The sequence below is a fragment of the Pezoporus wallicus genome, unplaced genomic scaffold (assembly GCF_028554395.1).
Source record: "Pezoporus wallicus isolate ANWC-B61680 ecotype Strahan unplaced genomic scaffold, APGP_CSIRO_Pwel_v1 contig_7178, whole genome shotgun sequence".
In the NCBI taxonomy this organism is placed as follows: domain Eukaryota; kingdom Metazoa; phylum Chordata; class Aves; order Psittaciformes; family Psittacidae; genus Pezoporus; species Pezoporus wallicus.
In genome coordinates this window covers 1,033,182-1,053,160 of record NW_026636884.1, presented here as the reverse complement: position 1 = coordinate 1,053,160, position 19,979 = coordinate 1,033,182, and the positions used below count along the sequence as shown (strand labels likewise).

The following is a 19,979-nucleotide window of genomic DNA, read 5'->3' as shown; positions in this document are numbered from 1 at the left end:
TTCAACACTATAAAGCTACATCCAAGTATGACACTTGGATTCTACTCCAGTTATGCACTCCTTCCAAAGCTGTTCAATGTGTCTCAGGTCGAGCCTCAAAATCTATTTCACTAGCTCCCTTGAACGAAGGCAAAGCAAGATAAAGATGAAGATGAGAATGGCAGAATGGCACTTTTTTTCTTGTGGAAAGGAGTAAACGAGGGAGACATGTATGTCAGATTCTATTACTGCTCTGGCCATCGCTCCCCAGTACAAATGGGGATAGGTACAATGACACTAAGATGATCACAACAGAGTAGCTAGAGGGACCTGTTACAAACCATATTTTTTTCCGTGCTCAAACACGAGTGCAATGTAGAGTAGTACAAGGCTCACAGACATGTTCAGTAACAGCAACAACTCAATCTTAATGGAACAAACCATAGAGGTGTTTTGCAGGGCTGGCAATTACTAAAACCACCTTGCAAAAAGAGCACGTTCACAGTGTTGCAAGAGTTTCATCAAGCAACACTTGATGATTACACTGGTCCTTACAGAATACAACAAGCTTTAACAACAATATAAAGTTCCGAGTTCTGGCAGCCCTATCTATGTAAGTGCTTTGATAAATCACCAACCTGGTCGAAATAAATTGCAAGCATCAAGAAATGTAACTTTAAGTGCATTCTAAAAGCGTATTACCAGTTCTGTTACAGCTGCTATTCCCTAGCACTTCAAGGAATCACTGAGGTTAAGGTCAGAAAGCTACAACAAAAAATCTAGCTCAGCCCCTGACTTTAACACACCTTCCTGAACATTGAGGCCAGTAACATGAATTGATGACAGCATCTAGAAAGTTGTCCAGCCTTGATATTGGAAATCAAGAGATGAAATCTCCCCTTAATCAAAAAAAAAAAAAAAAAAAAAAAAAAAAAAAAAAAAAAAAAAAAAGATTTTGATCAAAAGATAAAAAAAGATTAAATTTAATCTACCACCTTAAAAAAAAAAAGTATCCTTCCTCATTTTGAAAGTCTGGCTTCCATTTCTAATCACTAATTACATCTGCATTTCTCAGTCATTAAAAATACCGCAATGAGGAATAAATACCATGTTTCCACGCTACAGGAGAACATCACTCACAAAATCCCACCAAAATCCACTTTAAAAGGATAGCAATTTCTACTTCCACCATAAACATCAGTAAGAATTCATTTCACAATGTATTAAATGCTGTCCTTTAAATAATATTCAAATTAAAACAGTAATGCAGAAACAGTATTTTTCAAATATCCGTTTCAAGTCTGGGGTTTTCTCACTTATATGAAAAAGGAAGCAAAGTTAAAAAATACTGCCTTGTCAAGTCCAAATATTCAGCAAGTCTGTATGAACAGTTCTGCTCACTATATTAATTTGTAAATTGGTTTGATGGGAAACCAACAAATAGTGGTACTAAAATGCGGGTACTGGACAATTCTTCCCCCACACTTCTGTTGCATTACATGGCATTTCTGAAGCAAACAACTTCAGAAAGCCAAACAATACACTCTACAAAGAAAACACCTAAGGTTAACAAAAGAAGTATCAACAAAATCACAAAACGAAGTAGAACATAATGATTACTAAACTGAAGTAGTAAGAGACTGTATAAAAAGGTATTAAAGATTAAACATTAGGATCTGCAAGCACGCAACAATTTACTAGACAACTGTTAGCTTGAAGAACCGTAAATGTGTTTAAGTCGTTTTTTATTTTCCTTAAGGCACTTGCAACTGTAAAGCTGATAATACAAAATTAATTACAAGAAATTGTTCTAAATTAGTGAGCTAAAAGGCCAATCATTAATCTTCACCATCATTTGATGGTTAATCCATAGCTGTCTGCAATGCTTGGAATGCATCTCTACGCACTACTAGTTAAAGACACTTGTGAGCTAGTAAGTGCAACATTTGCCTCTGCCATTAATTTCAACTTAATTTGACATCCAACATTTACTAATTGCCAAGGAAAAAAATTAGCATACAGCGATGAAAAAGGTTAAGATGATTGACATTTGCTTTAAAGAACAAAGGGAAAATATTTTAACTATACATTAACACTTTGTCCCTTTTTTTTCATTATCAGGTGGGCAATTTTGTAGAGAGGAGACAAGAAAGGAATGTCTGCCAGATAGGTCAGGCAATTATATAGTACTGCTGTTTCCTTAAAGAGTCTGCTCAGTGCAAACTAGCTCCTGTGCTGCTGGCACCATCAATAAACTCTTCATAATTCCAGAAAGTGTTTCAACTTTTTAAATCTTAACAAGGATTTTATTGATCCGTTTTCCCACTTCTCCTCTAGCAACATTAACCTTTCAAAAGTGGAAACTAATTGCCAAACAAAAACAGGTCTGTTTATATGGGAGGCACCAACAGCTGAAGATATCAAACCTAATTTTCAATTCAGTGAAGTGAAAGATACAAAGGTACTGCGTGCACCATACATTGACTTACAGTCTATAACCCACTGATCTGAGGAATATCTCTGGGTTATTTCTGAGCTGTTCACAGATAAAAGCTAAGAAAAGCAAATTAACGTATATTACTGTAGCTGGACACTACATAAGAAGTTTCAAGGAATCTAAGTTTCCACCAAAAAAACATTCAGCGATACACAAGGCAGGGAGGGAACCCGTACACTAAGACATTTTCATGTAACTGCATCTTCATCTAAGTAGCAACACTTTTGCCTTTTTTCTCCTCAGCTTGACAAAAAGATATGCATGCAAATGATTTCTAGACTAAGAAAGCAACTACAGTCAATATATTTCGTAGAAGTCTTTGCTCATCTGAGAGATAATTTTACATATGCCAGGAGCATTATTTTCAGTTCAAGTGAAGGTCCAGGTTACTGTTGCATCACCATACAATAATAAATTCAAACACCACATCAAACATGTTTGCTCATTTTTAGTACTGCAACTATTGCTTTTAATTTGTTTAAATCGCAAGACATGTGCACAGTATCCTGCCAGGGTATATATTTCCTCTTTATCTCAATCCCTGCCACCATTCCTACAGTTCAGTTGACTGTCACGCTCTGCCTTGTCCACATTTGATATTTAGTTCTTAACAAAAATACGTTTTAACTCAATTCAGCGTTCACCATTCTGCATCATCATAATACCCAGTTATAGGTCTTGTGCACTTCTCTCTTCGGCCATCCTTTTCCAATGTCTCCATGTGCTGTCAGCAGCCCTGTAGCAAAGACTCCACATCCATCATTTTAACTCAGGGCTCAGAGGCCATATTCAGTCCCCACAGACACAACGCAGCCACAATCTCAACACAAGCAGTAGCAAGTACAGAGGTTTGCCTCAAACTCTGCAGCAACAGCAAATGAGGCCACTAACAATTCTTGACATTGCAGACACAGATCCCACCTGCCACTGATTTTTATATCAAGTTATACAGATGAGAATCCATTCTCTTCTAAGGTTATCTTTGCTTAGGAAAGATCTCATAACTGTTTGCCTTTAATGCATCAGCTCTTTCCACTGCAAATGGTTCCCCATTTCTTCTTTCTGAGACCCCTGAAAATTCTCAACCAGCAGTAAATCACTATTACACTCTCCATTCCAGGTTTCTGTACTGCTTCCTCTATCTAGCTGATCCTGTTCTTCCCTGCTTCATAAATTCTCAGTTTACCTTGCTCACTGTATTCCTATCCCCTATTTCAGACTTTTCTTTGTTTGACTTAGTCAAATTTTAGCATCCTGCAGGTTTACTCATGACATTCCACTCAAACTGAGTGAATAATGAGATGGAGTAGCGCTCCACTAGCCATACATGCTTCATGTGTAAGAACTCATCAGTGGTACAGATCTCTCCTCCTGACTGTTTATCCCTGCTGAATAATGAAAATACTCTTTTCCTCAGAGGCCTTGATTAGGAAAAGCCTTCCCACACATATACTACAAAACAAGCTGCTACAAGGAAACACTTAGCAAACTTGAAGGATGGCATCATAACCACACATTTAGATGGTACATAGCTCTAAAGGAGGCTGCACGTTCTAGCCTCCAAATTCCTTTTGCTCTCTATAAATCAAATGACCCCCTGAGAATAATTTCATAGAATAGTTTGGGTTTGAAGGACCTTAAAGATCATCTAGTTCCAACCCCTCTGCTGCTCAAAGCCCTGGGGCAACCTGGCCTTGAACACCTGACGATTCCATCTAGAATAAGCATTTGTTGTTGAATTTTTTTTATAAATAACTATTTGTACCACAGGAATGAAACCCGTATTTAAGCATTTTAACTGTGCTACTTAACTTGCATCTCCCCCAGCTTTGCTGCATTAACATACTGGGCATCGCACAACTGGAAATCAAAAACCTGCATTAGCACAATGACCTTCTTGGCTAGCTATCTCTGCTTCCCCCCTCAGGGCAATGCAGATACACTTTACAGAGGACTGAAGAACTTCTGAAGTCTTCAAAATTCACTAGAGCTAAAAAAAATGCCTGCACATAACACTGTGGAAGACCTTACCTCCTTCAAGATAGGGAGAAAAAATGTACACAAAACTGTCCTCAATAACTCATGAATGCCAATGGGATTTGGACTCAAGAGATCCTGATGGCCTGTTACTTTCTGAAACTACTGAGCCATGGTCTCTTCTCTGCAAATTAGTTTTTAAATTGCCATCATATATTAAATCCTCCAGCACCTACTCTTTGCTGCTTTTACCAGTTTTCCTTCATCTGACAGTGATGAAAATCAGGCAAACACAGCACACGTACACCCTGTACACACCTTTTTCTTCCCCTCCTGTATGAAATGAGCGGGGGCACCAAAGAACTTAATACTTACCAATGTCTGTTACAACTGTACTTTAGACTGAAAACTAACAATTATTTCAAAATACATTGTAGGCTAAAAATCACAGTACTAACATTTTAAGATTTTACTTCTTCTCATTCAGATCATTGAACAAATTTTTTCAACTTATACAGAAATAAAACTTCAGCCTATACATATTAAGATTTTTGAGTCTTACTCAAAATTTCAGATACTAAAAAAATAATAAATAAATCAGAATTTACCCAAATATCTTCTCTTTAACCAAATGACATGGTAACGTGAAGCAAATTTTAAGTAGCAAAATATATTTAAGGCCTGAAAAAAGGAAATGCTAGTTCTTACTAGCACTTTAAAACATTCAGATAATTTAGGAGTGCATTATGCTCTGTAAATCATTATATTCTTTTAAAACTTTGGGAAGCTGAAAGGTCAAAAAGGCAAGTCGTCCACCGTTCTTTACTTGTTTCCTACTATTAATCCCCAAATCATTGGTCTGCTTTACAACGTAACATGGCTAGACAGGTAAAATCTAAGACCTAGCTAGCACAGTTACAATATTTAAAAAGCAGAAGTTCTTAGATGTTTTCATAAATTCAGCACTGGATGGTTAGAACAAACTGGAGTTGTGATTTGACTTTTTCATTAACATGGCAGAGGGGCTGGAACTAGACAATCTTTAGGTCCTTTCCAACACTAACCATTCTATGATTTTGTGATTCTTTGATTTTTATTGAACTAGAAGGCACAGATTAAACACCACTGTATACAGTGTGTTACTACTTGGAAAACATCAGAAATATCAAACATGGCAATGAGAAAAATACATAAGTAACACTGAGAAATTTGGCTTTAAAAAGGTTACACACGCCTTCTAAATTCTGAGTGCAAGAAAACCAATGTAGTGCAATTATGCTAGAAAACCACTGCTGCTTATAAAACGTTGTGCAGCTGTTGGAGGAGAGGGTTACAGTGACAAACAGCTTCCCTGCTACAAAGGTGGCAGGAAATCTATCAAACTGGACAATAAAATTGCAATTGAGTTTCTTCGGCTTTTTATAGCAGCTGCATGTATCTTGATGTGTAGCTCTGCAAAACCTATCCAATTCTGTAACACTAGTCCTTTATGTACTAGTTCTTTATCACAGAATGGTGTTATAAATTAGTGGCAAGAATAGTGCAAAGGCTGTAAAAAGGAAAAATAAGCAGTAACCCAATACAATTAGAGATGAAATAATAAAAACACAAATTGGTTATTCTCTTAGCAATATTAAGGAAATATTTCTGTTCCCGTAATTCTCACTACACTTTGAAAGCATGCTGGAAATCAAAAATATCTGAGATGCACTTAGCATCAAACAATTTGCCCACTGAATTATGTCTACACTATGTTACGTGTGAAGATATATGAATCTCGGTATAAAAGGATACAAGAATATTCAAAACAAGTAAAATTAGAGGGAATAACAAATAATTATTATTATATATTAATATCAGTTTATGTGGACATCTTCAAGTGATTTGTAAGGTTTTATCACAAAGATTTTTCTGTGATTTCTCCTAATTATGCTTCTGTAATTAAAAGTTATGAAATATTATGTAGCTTTATATTGCTAGCTGCATAAACTGCATATATTATTTATAAAAAGTTCAAATGACAAATATATAATCCCATTTTAAAATCCTTCCTTATTGCATCATCATTCGAATCACTATTGCTAAGCTAGTTTCTGGGTGCTTTTGTTTAATCATTTCTGTCTAGGCTTCTGAAACTGGAGAATATTAGCAACAATGTCCAAATAAACCTAACACCTTTATGATTCCTTCAAAATTACACCACCACTCTGCCACCAGCTCTGCCCACGTTGACACACACACACTTTAAACTTTGCCATTGTTCAGCTTCCTCTGAAGTAGGTTGGAAGCACAGTCCTTACATATTGACTAGAAAGCCAACAAGCTAGACTTGGGAAAACTGATACACGAAGTTACTTCTACAACCAAGGATTCTTCACTATGTCAGCATTCCAGGAACCAAAATTGAGAAATACAAAGAGTGAAGCATGTCATTTTCTCATTCACTATGGTATTGCACAAAAACATACAGCCTTTGGGGGGGGAGGTGCAGGAAGGAGGGTGAGGAACATTATCTGTAGCTCAATTTTTTTAGTATATTCTAAAACTGTGGCTTTTTCCTTAACATCTGGCTGTGGCATCACAATAATATTTTTTTTTTTTTGTCTGTAAACTCCAGACCGTTGGTTAGTCATTTTGACACAGAAGCTGTTTAAATGGTATTTCTGACATTACATTATCTTACAAAAAGAGTCTAAGAATAGAACTACAGCTTATAAGTTCATGCGCTAGATAACTTTTGAATTCAATACACCAGAGCTCTGTATAACAGAGACAGAAAGGTGGCCTTCCTTCACTCACCTCTCCAGCTTTCCCCAGGGACAGTTCCCCAGCAATCACACAAATGCTTTAAATTATGCCAGTATCTATAAAAGCACATTAGGGATCTTTACTCTGGCTGTAGCTTGCTATTGTACAGTCTACCCACCCACACCTTCTACAACCTGGGAGAAAGAGAGCAAACAGGTTTTTTGAAGACACAAAAGAAGATTAAGGCTACTTCAATGACTACAACATGATCTCTGTAAGGGTTAAAATTTGGCCCTGGGCTCTTTGCACCTGGATTCCACTTAGGTAAGTGACTAATGATATTATTTCACACACTTTTACTACACAGGTTTCTACATTTGTCTCCCCATAGCCCAGTAATCCACCATTGCGCTACGAATGCAGTAAATAGACCTGCAAAAATAACAGTATTCTTGCTGTCTGCAGAGACTGAGTTTTTCTTGAGAAAAACAAACTCGCACAAAATCAAAGACTTGAGAAATGCTAACAACTCCTTAGAATCATACAGTGATCTTTAGTGTTCACAGATGGCCTTTTCACACCATTAAGTTTCACACATTTATAAATGTATAATTTTAATTTAATTCATCTCATGTACATATTTCTGATAAACCAGAATAATTATTATGAGGCCCAGGCTGATCTCACTCTTTTGTTTAGAATAAGGCAGGGCAGTTATCCTTTATACTACTGAGCCTTGTTCAAAAATCCACTAATAATTTTTATGATATAATTCTGGTTGGAACAACAAAAAAATCCGACTGAAGAATAGCAAAGGGTAATAGTCTCATTCATACTGCAAAGGATTTGTGTTCTCACCCTGTATTCCATGACAGCTTAACAGCTGAAGCAGCTGTCTTAACTTTGATTTCTTTGCTTTTACTGGTTCGTTTTACAGCCTTTTGATGTTACTAAAAAGGTATTTTTTGTTTATGAATAGATGTGGTGCGCCACCTTGTGTTCATGCCCTTATTAAAAAGCAAAACCAGCACTAAAATTTTGCAGAAATGCTGAAATTTCATTATCTCATTTTTGAAAATATGGGCCATTTCCAGCATAAACTAACACTATCACAATTTATCGTAGAATCATTGAATGGTTTGGGTTGAAAGGAACCTTAAAGATCACCTAGTTCCCTAGAACCCCTTGCCATTGGGGTCTACTAGTTTAAAGCCAATTGTTAAAATACATCAGCTGTAGAAAACTTGTACTTCAAATGTAAGGAAAAAAGCTCCCTTCTAACTTATATGTTTTCAACCCCAAGCAACAACAAAAAATACTCGTGTTCAAACAATAAAATTAACATTTAACTGTCAAATATTTGAAAGTTAAGCCCAATAACAAACATAAACACTGAGCTTTTATTTAAGTACCACCCATCACTTCAAGACTATCTTACTGTATGTTATAGCACTTCAAGGCTCTAAATCTAAATCAGAATTTCACAACTATTTCAAACACTCACCTTTGAATGTGTGATTGACAGCGTATCCACCCAAACACGCCAGCCACCCCACTCATACTTGATTGCATGGTAGAGCAGAATTCGAAATATGGTGTACACCATCTCAGTTATCTTCTGTTCCTCAGAAGTCTTTGGATTAAAACAGCAAAGGGAAAGCATCCACTCCTGCCAGACAGAGCACTGCAACAAACTCCTGCGAAACGCACACATGCTGTTTAATCAAATTTCAAAATCTACCTTAGAAATACACTTCTGCTAAATCAAGAATTCAGCATGTTTAAAACAACTGCTATGTGAAAACTTATCTGATTTTACATATTGAAGACTATAATATAGAATTTGCTGAACAGCTGTAAAGCTGTATCTGCTTAATGAGTCTAATTTAATAGGAGACCCTGTTGCTTACTTACAAGCAAGTTGTCTTACCTCCTATTTTCTCTGCTGTTATTAAAAAGTTTAATCATATCTGACAGAAATGCTCGCCGAACCTCCAGAGTTTCTGGACATTGTGGAGAATTACGTAGCAGGATTGCAATAACCTTCAAAATCTCTGTAAAAACAGTTCATATGCAACAAATTATTATTAAGCACAGCAAAAAAATATGGCACACCTTCCAGTATTTTTTGTACAAGAAAAGTGATGTTACATAAAAAAGTTTTATGCTGAGAAAAAGCACATCTCTATTTGAGTAAAAGGTTTAACTAAAATCCCTTCTTCCAAGACATTTCAAACCTGGTCACCATTAGGGAGATTCGAAGGCCTGTGCAGCTGAAGAAAATGGAAGCTAAGTTAAATTATTCTGATTTTTTTTTTTTAACTATCATGTTTAAGCAACACAAATGTTACCACATGACAAATGAGAAGCTATCAATCTGTCAGAACCTTTTTCTAAGGAAATTCACATAATAGAATGCATTCGTTACAAAAGCAATCTATGAGAAAAATATGTAGATTTTGCTCTACCTTAATACAGAATTTTCAAAGAATTTAAACAACTTCCATTATACCTAACAATTTCTAAAACTCTGAGAAAGGGGACAAAACCCTCCTGATACAAAATTTCATCTCTTATGAGCATGATGCTTTCTCTGCTTTAGGAGACAATCAAAATTATGGGTATATTCTACTTTCTGAAGCACTGAGACAGTCACTGTTCTAATTACTTTCTTTTAAAGCAAATTTTGTAAATAAATGATGCTGCAATTTGAACACAGTTGCTACGACACTTTTAGTTCACCTTGGACAATTTCTTTAAAAAGAGAAATTCCTTATCTGATAATATCAGCACTGATCTTAAAAAAATTACTTTAGAAGTAACTCTGCCTGCTAGACCTAGATAATTCCATACTCATACCTCACACTACAAATAATCTGTATTAACCACAGCAGTGACTGCCAACTTCAAAAATATTAAAAGAAAGACACAGAAATGTCCCTGCATCTCTTGCTTTGGACAGATTTACCACAACGCAAATGGCATACTGCAACCAGATTTCTTTCCTCTGTATCTGCTTTGCTTTGCTTTCTCTTCCCCAACTTTCCACATGAAGCAAACTCACAACTATGACCTACTAAAGCAGCCATGAAAGTGAAAAATCTATTATTTCTCAGAAAAAATTAACTCCCAAAGCTATCATAAGTCCATTGTATTATATACAGAACACATTAATGATACCTATAATTCAGGTGAGGAGATCAGTATTTTCGCTTAGTTCAAAAGACATCTAAAGTTTCATATCAAGATATTTCCCATAAAGTAAGCTAACCAAAACAGTGAGCAGATACATTTTTACTACTTTCCATCTAGTGTTGTCATACTGAATGTAATTTAAGATGAGGGTTGTTTCCATATTTCAGGTAATTTTAGTCTGACATCATTAAATAATGCAATCAGAATTTTGCTGGAACCTTAACATGTATTAAATCAAAGTATCCTGTGCATGCAAGTCTTGAAAAAACATTTCATAACATGACTGCACAGCCAAAAAGGGTGAGTTATGAACTACATACACATTTAGACACATAAAACTTCTTTCAAAAGGCTATGGACACATACTTCCTAAGTAACTCCAACTAAATGCACATTATCTTTCTTTTAACATGAAAGACAACGTAAAACTAAGATGAGAATTAAGACCGATGGATGAAATTAATAAGCTTTCTCATGTTCTTTTTAGAGCAGACTTTTTTTATGGCAGCATTTGGAAACATGTATTATTCTTACGAGGATTTTGTATCTTCACTGTTGAATCTGGGTCAGGATGTTGTTTATGTATCACTTGAGTGCAAATCTGTTCAGTCAGAATCTAGCAAGAAAGAAGAAGATGTCATATCAATGCTCATAAAGACAGCTTACTGAAAAATAGTTGGATAACATCCTTCATACAGCACCATTGTTATTTCACCATAGTTCTAAAAATTATCCCAAAAAACTCATTTGCTGTCTTTCTGGAAAATTTATTTCATTCTGTCCCTAAAATTTTATTCTGAACTACATTTTTTTTTCCTCTTAAGCACACACTGTTATTTTAAATACACTGGAAAAGAAACCTCAATCTAACCAGAACAATCATCATAAGGCAAGATCATTGCTATAATAAAATTCTACATACATATGAGTGTCTGCTTGAGACACTCAGGTTACTCATTAACTCGAATTGTTTATAATGAGCATAACCAAGTTAAGGGAGGGTTGGATCTCAAGTAGTCAGCTTTGGAAAAAAGAAAAAAGCAGCGCTCAGCAGCATGACACTAAGGTTTAATGTCATCTGGAACATATCAGCACAAATATGTAAGCAATTTTCTAACAATGTCTTACAAGTAATTAGGAAGATTGGATCCTAACTACAGTATATTACTACCTCAAATAGGACATTGTATGTGGTCATGGTGATTAAACTTGTCTGAAGCATCAGCCTTTCAGCCAACAAAGAGAACAATCCATGTCCAAGCATGACTTCAGCTTTTCTCCTAAAATAGCACAGAAAGATAAAATAAACTTACGTGTTCAACTTGCTTTAGGGGAAAAAAAGTTTAAAAAGTTTGCCTCAAGAAATATGAAATTGCAAAAACCTTTTTTTCTTTTTTACTCTCCAAGTCTTTCACTTTTGGTTAAGAAAAAGGGCATGGATTCAAAATTCTGAAAGAACAAGTCATCCCCCTGAAGTCAGACAGGAAAGATCTAGCTTTCATCCATAAACGCGGCCCACCCACCCTGAGCCCTAAAAGCTGAAATACACCCTTAGGAATTTCTTGATAACTACTATGGAAAGGGCATCTTTGTCCTCATTTCATTCAAAAATATAACCATGGACAGCGATCTCAGTAATTATCTACTATTGTAGGCAGCTAGAGACATACTAAATCTAGTTCTCAGTAAGTAACACAGGGTCCAAATCTTACTAGTCTAATTCCTGCTACCAATTTCAGCAGAATTATGGAAAAAGACTATTTGAAAAAACAGACAGCCATAACACAAAAAACTATTAAATGACCTTGGTTAGGAAGTGATAATGCCTGGACACCAGTTGCCAATAACAAGTAATTCCACCACATCAGAAATGTAGTAATGACAAACAAATTGAAGAGTACTTGAAGAATAGTAGCTTCAATTCAATGAAGCATATTTAGTGATTAACCTCCAATATGGCTTTTTTTACTTTACATACAAACATGCATGTATAACCAAAATAACCAAATAACATATACATACATTAACAAATAACATACATAATACATACATAATAATACATATATAAACAACATATACACAAAACAATATATGTCATATGTGTCACAACCTACCTTTTTTCCTTCACTGGGGGGGGTGGGGTGGGGGGTGTTTCAAGACCTAAACCAGTACTTACTTTGGAGCCAGATGCTTTAGGAAATATCCCATCACTTTTAGAGCTTGCACCCTGATGCCTTCACTTTGTGATGCTAAAAGCTTGTAGACAACCCTAAATGGAGAGAACACAAGGCTTTCTAAAACAATTGAAATACACAGCAATTTTTGGAAAGACAAATTAACTCAGTTAACTGCAAATAAATTTGTATATGATCCTGCTTTAAAAGAATTACTAACTACAAAAAACAGCATGACATTTCCGTTAACATCACAATAGTTTGTGATTTCTCATTTTATAACTAGATATAGAGATTTTTAATAAAATTTAAATTCCTCCCAAATATCAACACGTAAAACATGCTATGAAAGGCTGCTACAATCCCTATATTGGGAACTGTCTTAATCTGGTATTTTATCCAGAAAACTAAGTGTTGTTTTGGTATAAATGTGGCTGGATGGGAATTGCCATGTATGGAGTGGGATTTATTACCAGCACTAATATTTGACATCTGTGCACACTGTTGCACCCTCAGAGGGAGGGAGGAAGGCACAAAGTCAGAAGGCATTCTCATTTCACCTCCAGTGGTTTCTGCTCTTCACCTCCATCTAATTGTGCTCTACATCCTGTTATGATTCTCCATGGAGAAGGTTTAAAATAAAGCTGAAGAGAGCAATGGGCATGTCTGTAGCAAAGTACTAGACTTGACTAGCTGAAAGATTCTTACTGAAGTTTCACCAAGAAAGAAAATGGGTGTAAAAAACACAGCAGGGAAAGTGTCAGTGTAACTGATAAAAGTCTAGTAAATTAATAAATAATTGAAAGTACAGTCTTACAGTGGGAAGTGTCCAATAACCTTAAATGTATTTTACATTACCAATTCAATCTGTAACTCTGCACAGATCTTATCACATGTATCCATGCCTGCCACTCCCCAGAGTAAAAAGAAATCACACTAGTATTTAATCTTAGCTCCTCAAAAGTTTATTTGCATTTATTCTTTCATTAAATATAGCTTATTTATACAGTGAAAAATTCTAACATTGGCCTCCTGTCAGTGGGAAGAATAACAAATGGAAGATTTTGATCCTTGCTAATCTCCCATAAAAAGTAAGACATCAAAATGTATTTATCAATTGCATCTAACTTCACTCACTGCTTGTCACTATCTGATTTTAGTTGGGCTGTGGTTCACGGTATTGGATAGACCTTTGAATTTGTGAAATATAATTTAGCTTATACCTAATGTAGGCTACTAAGCTCTGGAAAAAAAAAAAATTAATTTCCTAATGCTCCATGAAATGAAGCTGGAACTTCACAGAAGGCACAATGCTCAGCCTTTACTGTGAACAACTGCTGAGAAAAATTTTTAAGAAATTTATATCACTTTATTAGGGTTAAAAAAAAAAAAAAGAAGTAAAAATCTAATTTCAGTCATTCTTGAATCTTTAAAAAATATCCCATGTTACAATAGCGCATCTTAGATCAGCCAACTGTAAAGAGTTCGAAGGACTGACTTAAGTTTTTTTAGTCCTTATCTATACATAACTGAGTATTCATCACTCGTTATACTTTCCTTCACTTTCAAATACCTAAAAATATTACCTACCTAAACTAAGAAAAAAAACAGAAACAAAACAGTTCTATACTACAATTTAAGTGAAAACCTAGAAGTGATTAAAACACAGTTATCTGTAACAAGTAACTTATCTTGGAGAAAGTTACAGCCACAGCAACTAAAGAATCAAACAAATGAGCAAGCCCATTTTACAATGTTAATTCAAGCAATATAATCCACTTTACTGCTTGTCTTAACAGAACAGTATGAAGGTTACCTAACTGCACAGGGAAAAAAAAAATATTTCCTTACCCTTATTATTTCTTTAATAGATTTGTTACTTCTTAAATTTAAATTATTAAAAACCTCCAAATATTTACAAAGCTTTGTAAAATTATTTTTAAATTTCAAGAATATGGTGTTTTAATTGCAAAAAGTAGATGTATCAATATGAATACAAACAACCTGTTAAGAGACTGGAGAAAATACAAGAGAAAAAAAATGTAACAAGGCAGGAAAACAAAGCGATTTCTCACTCTGGACTCACTATTCATACTGACTTGCCCATATAACAGTTAATAAAAAAGAAAGTGTCTACTGCCAGTTGTTAAATAAAAACAAACATATTCCATTGGAGATTCAACATGACATTCAAATACTGTATTATTTAGAGGTTTTATTAGTTTCCCATAGCATAATACATTACCATACAAATGAAGTCAAAGCTGAAGAAAATAGGTAAAAAAAGCCAGCCTAACACTAAAATGGGGGAAAACAATTATGAACAGGCCTGAATGTTGTCTCTTGAGAAAGGGCAACTGAAAAAAATATATGTATAAATAGGGGTTAACCAATAGGTGCAACAAAATGTATGAATTGAGACTCTGCCTTTACACAGCAAGAGAATTACTATTCCACATACCCATCTAGGAATAGTTCTTTCATTTGTCTGCCTATTTCAATTCCTCCCCCACTACGTCCAGGCATGTTCATTTTAGACTAAAAAAGTCCCATGATGTGACCACCCTCTGCAAGCCACAACACAAAATCAGTCATAACTAAGTCTTTTTCCAGCAGATCTTCTCTTGCGCTTTTACTGTTACTAGAACTTGCAACTTTGCCTACTTTTCTCTCACAGTGGTGTTAAACCATACTTTGCTGTTTGTTAGCAAAAAGAGACTGTGAACAAACCATACCAGAAAGTGTTGAATTTAAACAAAAGATTTCTTCTGCAAAATACCAGTAATGCTCTACATGTAAAAAAAAAAAGGAGGGGAGAAGGGGGAAATAAAGAAGATCAGAAGAAATCTGAACCAATTTTTGTCAGCCCACTTTCAGTTCTAAAACATATGCAAGAATGGGAGGCTAAGGACTAAGCGCTAGTAGACGAAGACTTAACATCAATGCACAGACTAACCCAAATTGATCACTACCTACTTAAGTGTGACTGACAGCTTGAAAACATTAAAAAAAAAACACCTCACTGATAATAAATCCAACATCACCTCTTGTCAAAAGAACACCTGGACACAAAAATCTCCAGGCCAAAAAATCTCCAAGATGAGCAGTCTAAGACTGCAACACATACACTGACAAGGACGTTTTAGATTTCATGGGAATTCAAGAAAGCAGCAAAACAGTCAAAATACTATCTCCTTTTGCCAACTTACAAAATTCAAACTTACTGTAATCCATTCCTCTGATCAAAAGCAGGAATCATAGAACTGGGATGCTCTGACATCAGAGCAACAAGCAATTGCAAGACATCCATTAGATTGTCATCCTGTTAAATGAAAGTTACAAATTTGAATTAAAAATGCGTATCGCTAGAACATTTCTTTGGCTAAAAGAACCCCTAGAAAACATTTCAAAATCATCTGGAGAGTAACAGTAAACTAAGGCCCAAATCAACCAGTCCAGAATCAAAAGATGCATAGAAATGAAAGGCAAGTGCAGGAGAAAATGTTACCAAAAAATCCCAAAACTGTTTTTAGAGTGATATATTTGTGTTTGTGATGCAAGCCTTTGTAAGTGAATGGACTACTGGACTATGTTACTTCATTCCACACACATGCTCATCTGTTTGCATGTATGTTTCCTGTTCTTTTACTACACAGGAGCAGCACAAGAACGGCTGTATGCTTTCAGGGGCACAAGGTGGTGTTTAATGCAAAATCTCTTCTAATAAATGTCCACCCAAGAAAAAAAAATACCATCACCTGCCACAGACAACATTTAAAATGGGTAATTCAAGCTGCACAGTAAAGCCTTCCATATTGTTTGTCTAAAGCACTCTAAGCTACCATTTATTAATTTGTCCCAAGTTAATTATAACTAAAAATCACCTATGGAGTAGGAATGCAACTGTCTTTTCCTGTTCTTTGTGGTATTGAAATGAAAGCTTATTTAAAGAAAAAAAAATAAAATAGACAAACCAAAATACACTACTATTTCTAACAATTTGAACAAAAGTATTCTGATTCTTTCTCTATTAAAAAAACAGTTTTACACCCCCTGAACAACTGTATTCAACTGATATTATTAGCTTACATTATAGGTGCAACCATTGATGAATGAGCTCTATGAGAAGGTTGAATTTTACTCTTATTTGTTTATGTTTTTCAGAATTTACAAACCTATGGGATTCAGACTTCATGGATCTTTTAGACTTGACGATGTAAACTCTTAGGGTTGTTAAAATATCACCTCCTCATCTCAAAGCTACAAAAAGCTTATGCTATTTTGGTTTACTCATACATGTTACCAAGATTCTTATTTTTTACATCATCATATGAAATAGAATGATTTAAATTACTTGTCCATGGTACTACCAAGTAGCAGTAACCAGCACAGAGAATAAAAGGAAAATATAGGTGGTAAACAAAAGAAGAAAAAAAATCCATACTGCTTGAAATGAAGTTCAATTAATTCCTTATTTTGCCCATTTCAAGCACCCTTACAGAGATGTGATCAGTTAGATTTATGTCCCCATTTCCTTTGTCTTTGATGTTGCATCTGGCACAAAGTGCCTTTTCCTGGTGCTAAAATATGAAGATGCAGATGTATCAGTGGTAACCAATGTTTTCTCCCAATTAAGTTTATATAATTCTCTTAGATGCCATTAACATATATCTTTATTTTTTAATGCGTGTTTTCAATTTTATTGTTTTATTTAAGAAGCAAAATAAAAAGGAGAGAAAAACAAAACAAAAAATATTACTTAGGCAGCTTAAAACAAGGTTTGGTCTTTTTTTTTTTAAGTCAGTCTCACCATCTGTTTTTCTGCTTGGTAAAACAGTTTGCAGAACAACATAAGAAAGCATTTTGACTTACTGGCTTAATGAACTTCAATCTAACATTGAACATAGTGCTTAAATCACTGCAGAAATACTGGCAATTCAGCACACTACACTAGAGTTGGACAATCTTTGCTACTTCCTCTGCAGAGCCATCTTGTGGCATAAAGAAGGTAATATTTGAAAATATTTCACTATTTGGTGGTCACAAATAGTAGTAGTATTACACCTCTCCTCCCACACACCCCCTAAATTAAAAATTACCTCATGTATAGTGAGCAGATAATTGAGGATTGCCTGCAATTCATCCTCTTTTATTCCATAGTCCTTTAAAAAAAAAAAAAATAATCAGGTTACTAACAATCATCCTTCACACACAAAAGTACTGCTTCCAAAAGAGCATTATTACAAGCAATGGTTATATACAGAGCCGACAAATTTGTTTTCACTTGGTACCATAATAGCTTCATAGTTAGAAGGCAGCTTTTTCCCTACCCAAAATATATCTGCTGAAAATTATAAAAGTGCTTTACAACAACTCCAATATAGGCATAAAAATAAGCTAGATAGAAATATAGTACATGAAATTGTTAGAGTCACACATTAATTGATAAAGACAATTTCAATGAGAGCTTCCTATTAATACAAGAATTGCATTAAGGTGGCAAGGAGGATTCAAAAGCAGATCTGGGTGTTTAATTATAAGCTTGTTAGGTAGGCATGCCTACAGCTGAGTTTGCTTCTTATTTTCCACTACAGAATCCTATCTTCAGTAGCTATCAACTTTGCAGAAATTTAAATCATTTATGGCATCTCTGTCAGGAACATGCCTTGAGGTCTTTTTGATGAAAATATAATAAAAACAAACAGTTTCTAAGAGGATGAGGGTAGGGAAAAGCAGCCTTCTTCATTTCTAGGGCTTTTATTTATTTTTTTTTAAATCTCTCATTTCCAAAAAATATTTTGCACTACTGTACAAGTAGAAAATTTGCAGAATAATCAACCTTTCATTATGGGCTTTTTACTGTCCTTGTGAAACACTATCCAAAACCATCCAAGTTGAAAATCTTTGACAATAAAAAAAAAAAAAAATTAAGCTGACACTTAATGAAAGTCTTTTGGAGTTTGATGGCTAAATTGTCCCCGATTTTTTAAATTGGATGTTCTGCAATTGAAGTAAGAGTACAAGAGTCAAGAGCAGAACTTTTCTGGTAGTTACTACTTCACAGTAACTGCTGGGGCTAAGGGTAGGAGCACAGATAACACACTAGTCCCTTAGGCAACACAGGGAAGAGGGGAAAAGGGAGCCAAATTCAAACACGGAGAAGACAGCCTACAAAAACAAGAGATGAAGGGAGGTCAAAGCTTACAACAGGAAAGGGTTAAGAAGAGTCTGTAAGTAGTAGAACTGCTGAATCTCAATATTCCTCTAACAGTTGTGAAACTTATTGATAGTGTCTTTCTTATCCTCCTCTGTCCCCCTTGCCCGCAGCATTTAATGTCAAAGTTTGCTCTTAAATCTAAGCATTTTTGATGCAGGTGGTATTGTTCTTGTCCATAAAAAAAAAACAAACACCAAACAAACAAACAAAAAACCCACCAAAAAAAAAACAATGAAATAAAATACTTACTTTCCAGTAGTAAACATTTCTAAGTTAATGGTTTAACTGCTTCACTTTAAATAAAAACAGCTTAAAAGGAGGAAAAATGCATATTTAGCACTGCTGTCTGTGGCAAGAGCCACAACAAAAAGATGAACTTTACATGGTATTTCTATTTATTTGCTTACAAAATTCAGTTTTCTTAGAAAAAAGGCTATATTTAAAAACATTTCTTTATGAAAGGAAACTTAGATATTTTATCAAGATTTAAAGTTATCCTACCTTCATCACTAGCTGTTTAATGAACATCAACAAGAATGCTCGCAGAGATAAAACCTCTTTTTGAGTAGGCCGTGGCCCATCTACAAAAGAAGGAAAGTAGATAAATGAAATAGAAATAAACAGTTCTTATTTGACTAGTATGCATTTTCACAAAAAGAAAAGTAAAATGCATTTCTGGACGAAGAGGGCACAATTCGAAGTAAATCCTTCCCCACTACAACAGTAATGCGTTTCACTGTTTATTAGCAAAATGACCAACCAGTGAGGTTCTACTAAAACTTTTCTTAAACAGTTTTCTAAACCCCTCTAAATTCATTAACACTTCCTTGCAGTGCCTATGAACCAACTTCATGCAAAGAATAAAACTGATATGAGAACTTTGTCAGAATTTCCAGATTTCAAATTTTTGCAGTTTACAATTGTTTTTGAAGTTCTGCTAAAGCTCAGTGGAAGAACTACAAGCCATTATTACACACTGGCTACATACACAACAGCAATCTATCTTACAATGCCATGACTTCATTTGTTACCTCAAAGTCAAAAGGACTTGCTTCTGCCATTCCTGTGTGAAACAGACTTTCACAGGAACGTTTTAAATGCTGAAACACTGAGTAATTCCCTAGAGAGGCAAGGTTAACAAAACAGGTGCAATGAAATGTCAAAGCCAAGTAAAAGCTTTCCTATAGAAAGC

General features: G+C 35.0%; 1 protein-coding gene across 1 annotated transcript in view; it reads right to left on the bottom strand.

The window, feature by feature from the left end:
* LRBA (LPS responsive beige-like anchor protein) overlaps positions 1-19,979 on the bottom strand; it is a 400,308-nt gene that overhangs the window by 325,619 nt on the left and 54,710 nt on the right. Inside the window, exons 15-22 of the mRNA XM_057402038.1 lie at positions 19,289-19,368; positions 17,670-17,732; positions 15,795-15,892; positions 12,573-12,665; positions 11,568-11,676; positions 10,931-11,012; positions 9,132-9,255; positions 8,706-8,898 (exon numbers count right to left, since the gene is read on the bottom strand). Of these exons, the coding sequence (XP_057258021.1) occupies positions 8,706-8,898; positions 9,132-9,255; positions 10,931-11,012; positions 11,568-11,676; positions 12,573-12,665; positions 15,795-15,892; positions 17,670-17,732; positions 19,289-19,368 (842 nt within the window). The remainder of the gene's footprint in view (positions 1-8,705; positions 8,899-9,131; positions 9,256-10,930; positions 11,013-11,567; positions 11,677-12,572; positions 12,666-15,794; positions 15,893-17,669; positions 17,733-19,288; positions 19,369-19,979) is intronic.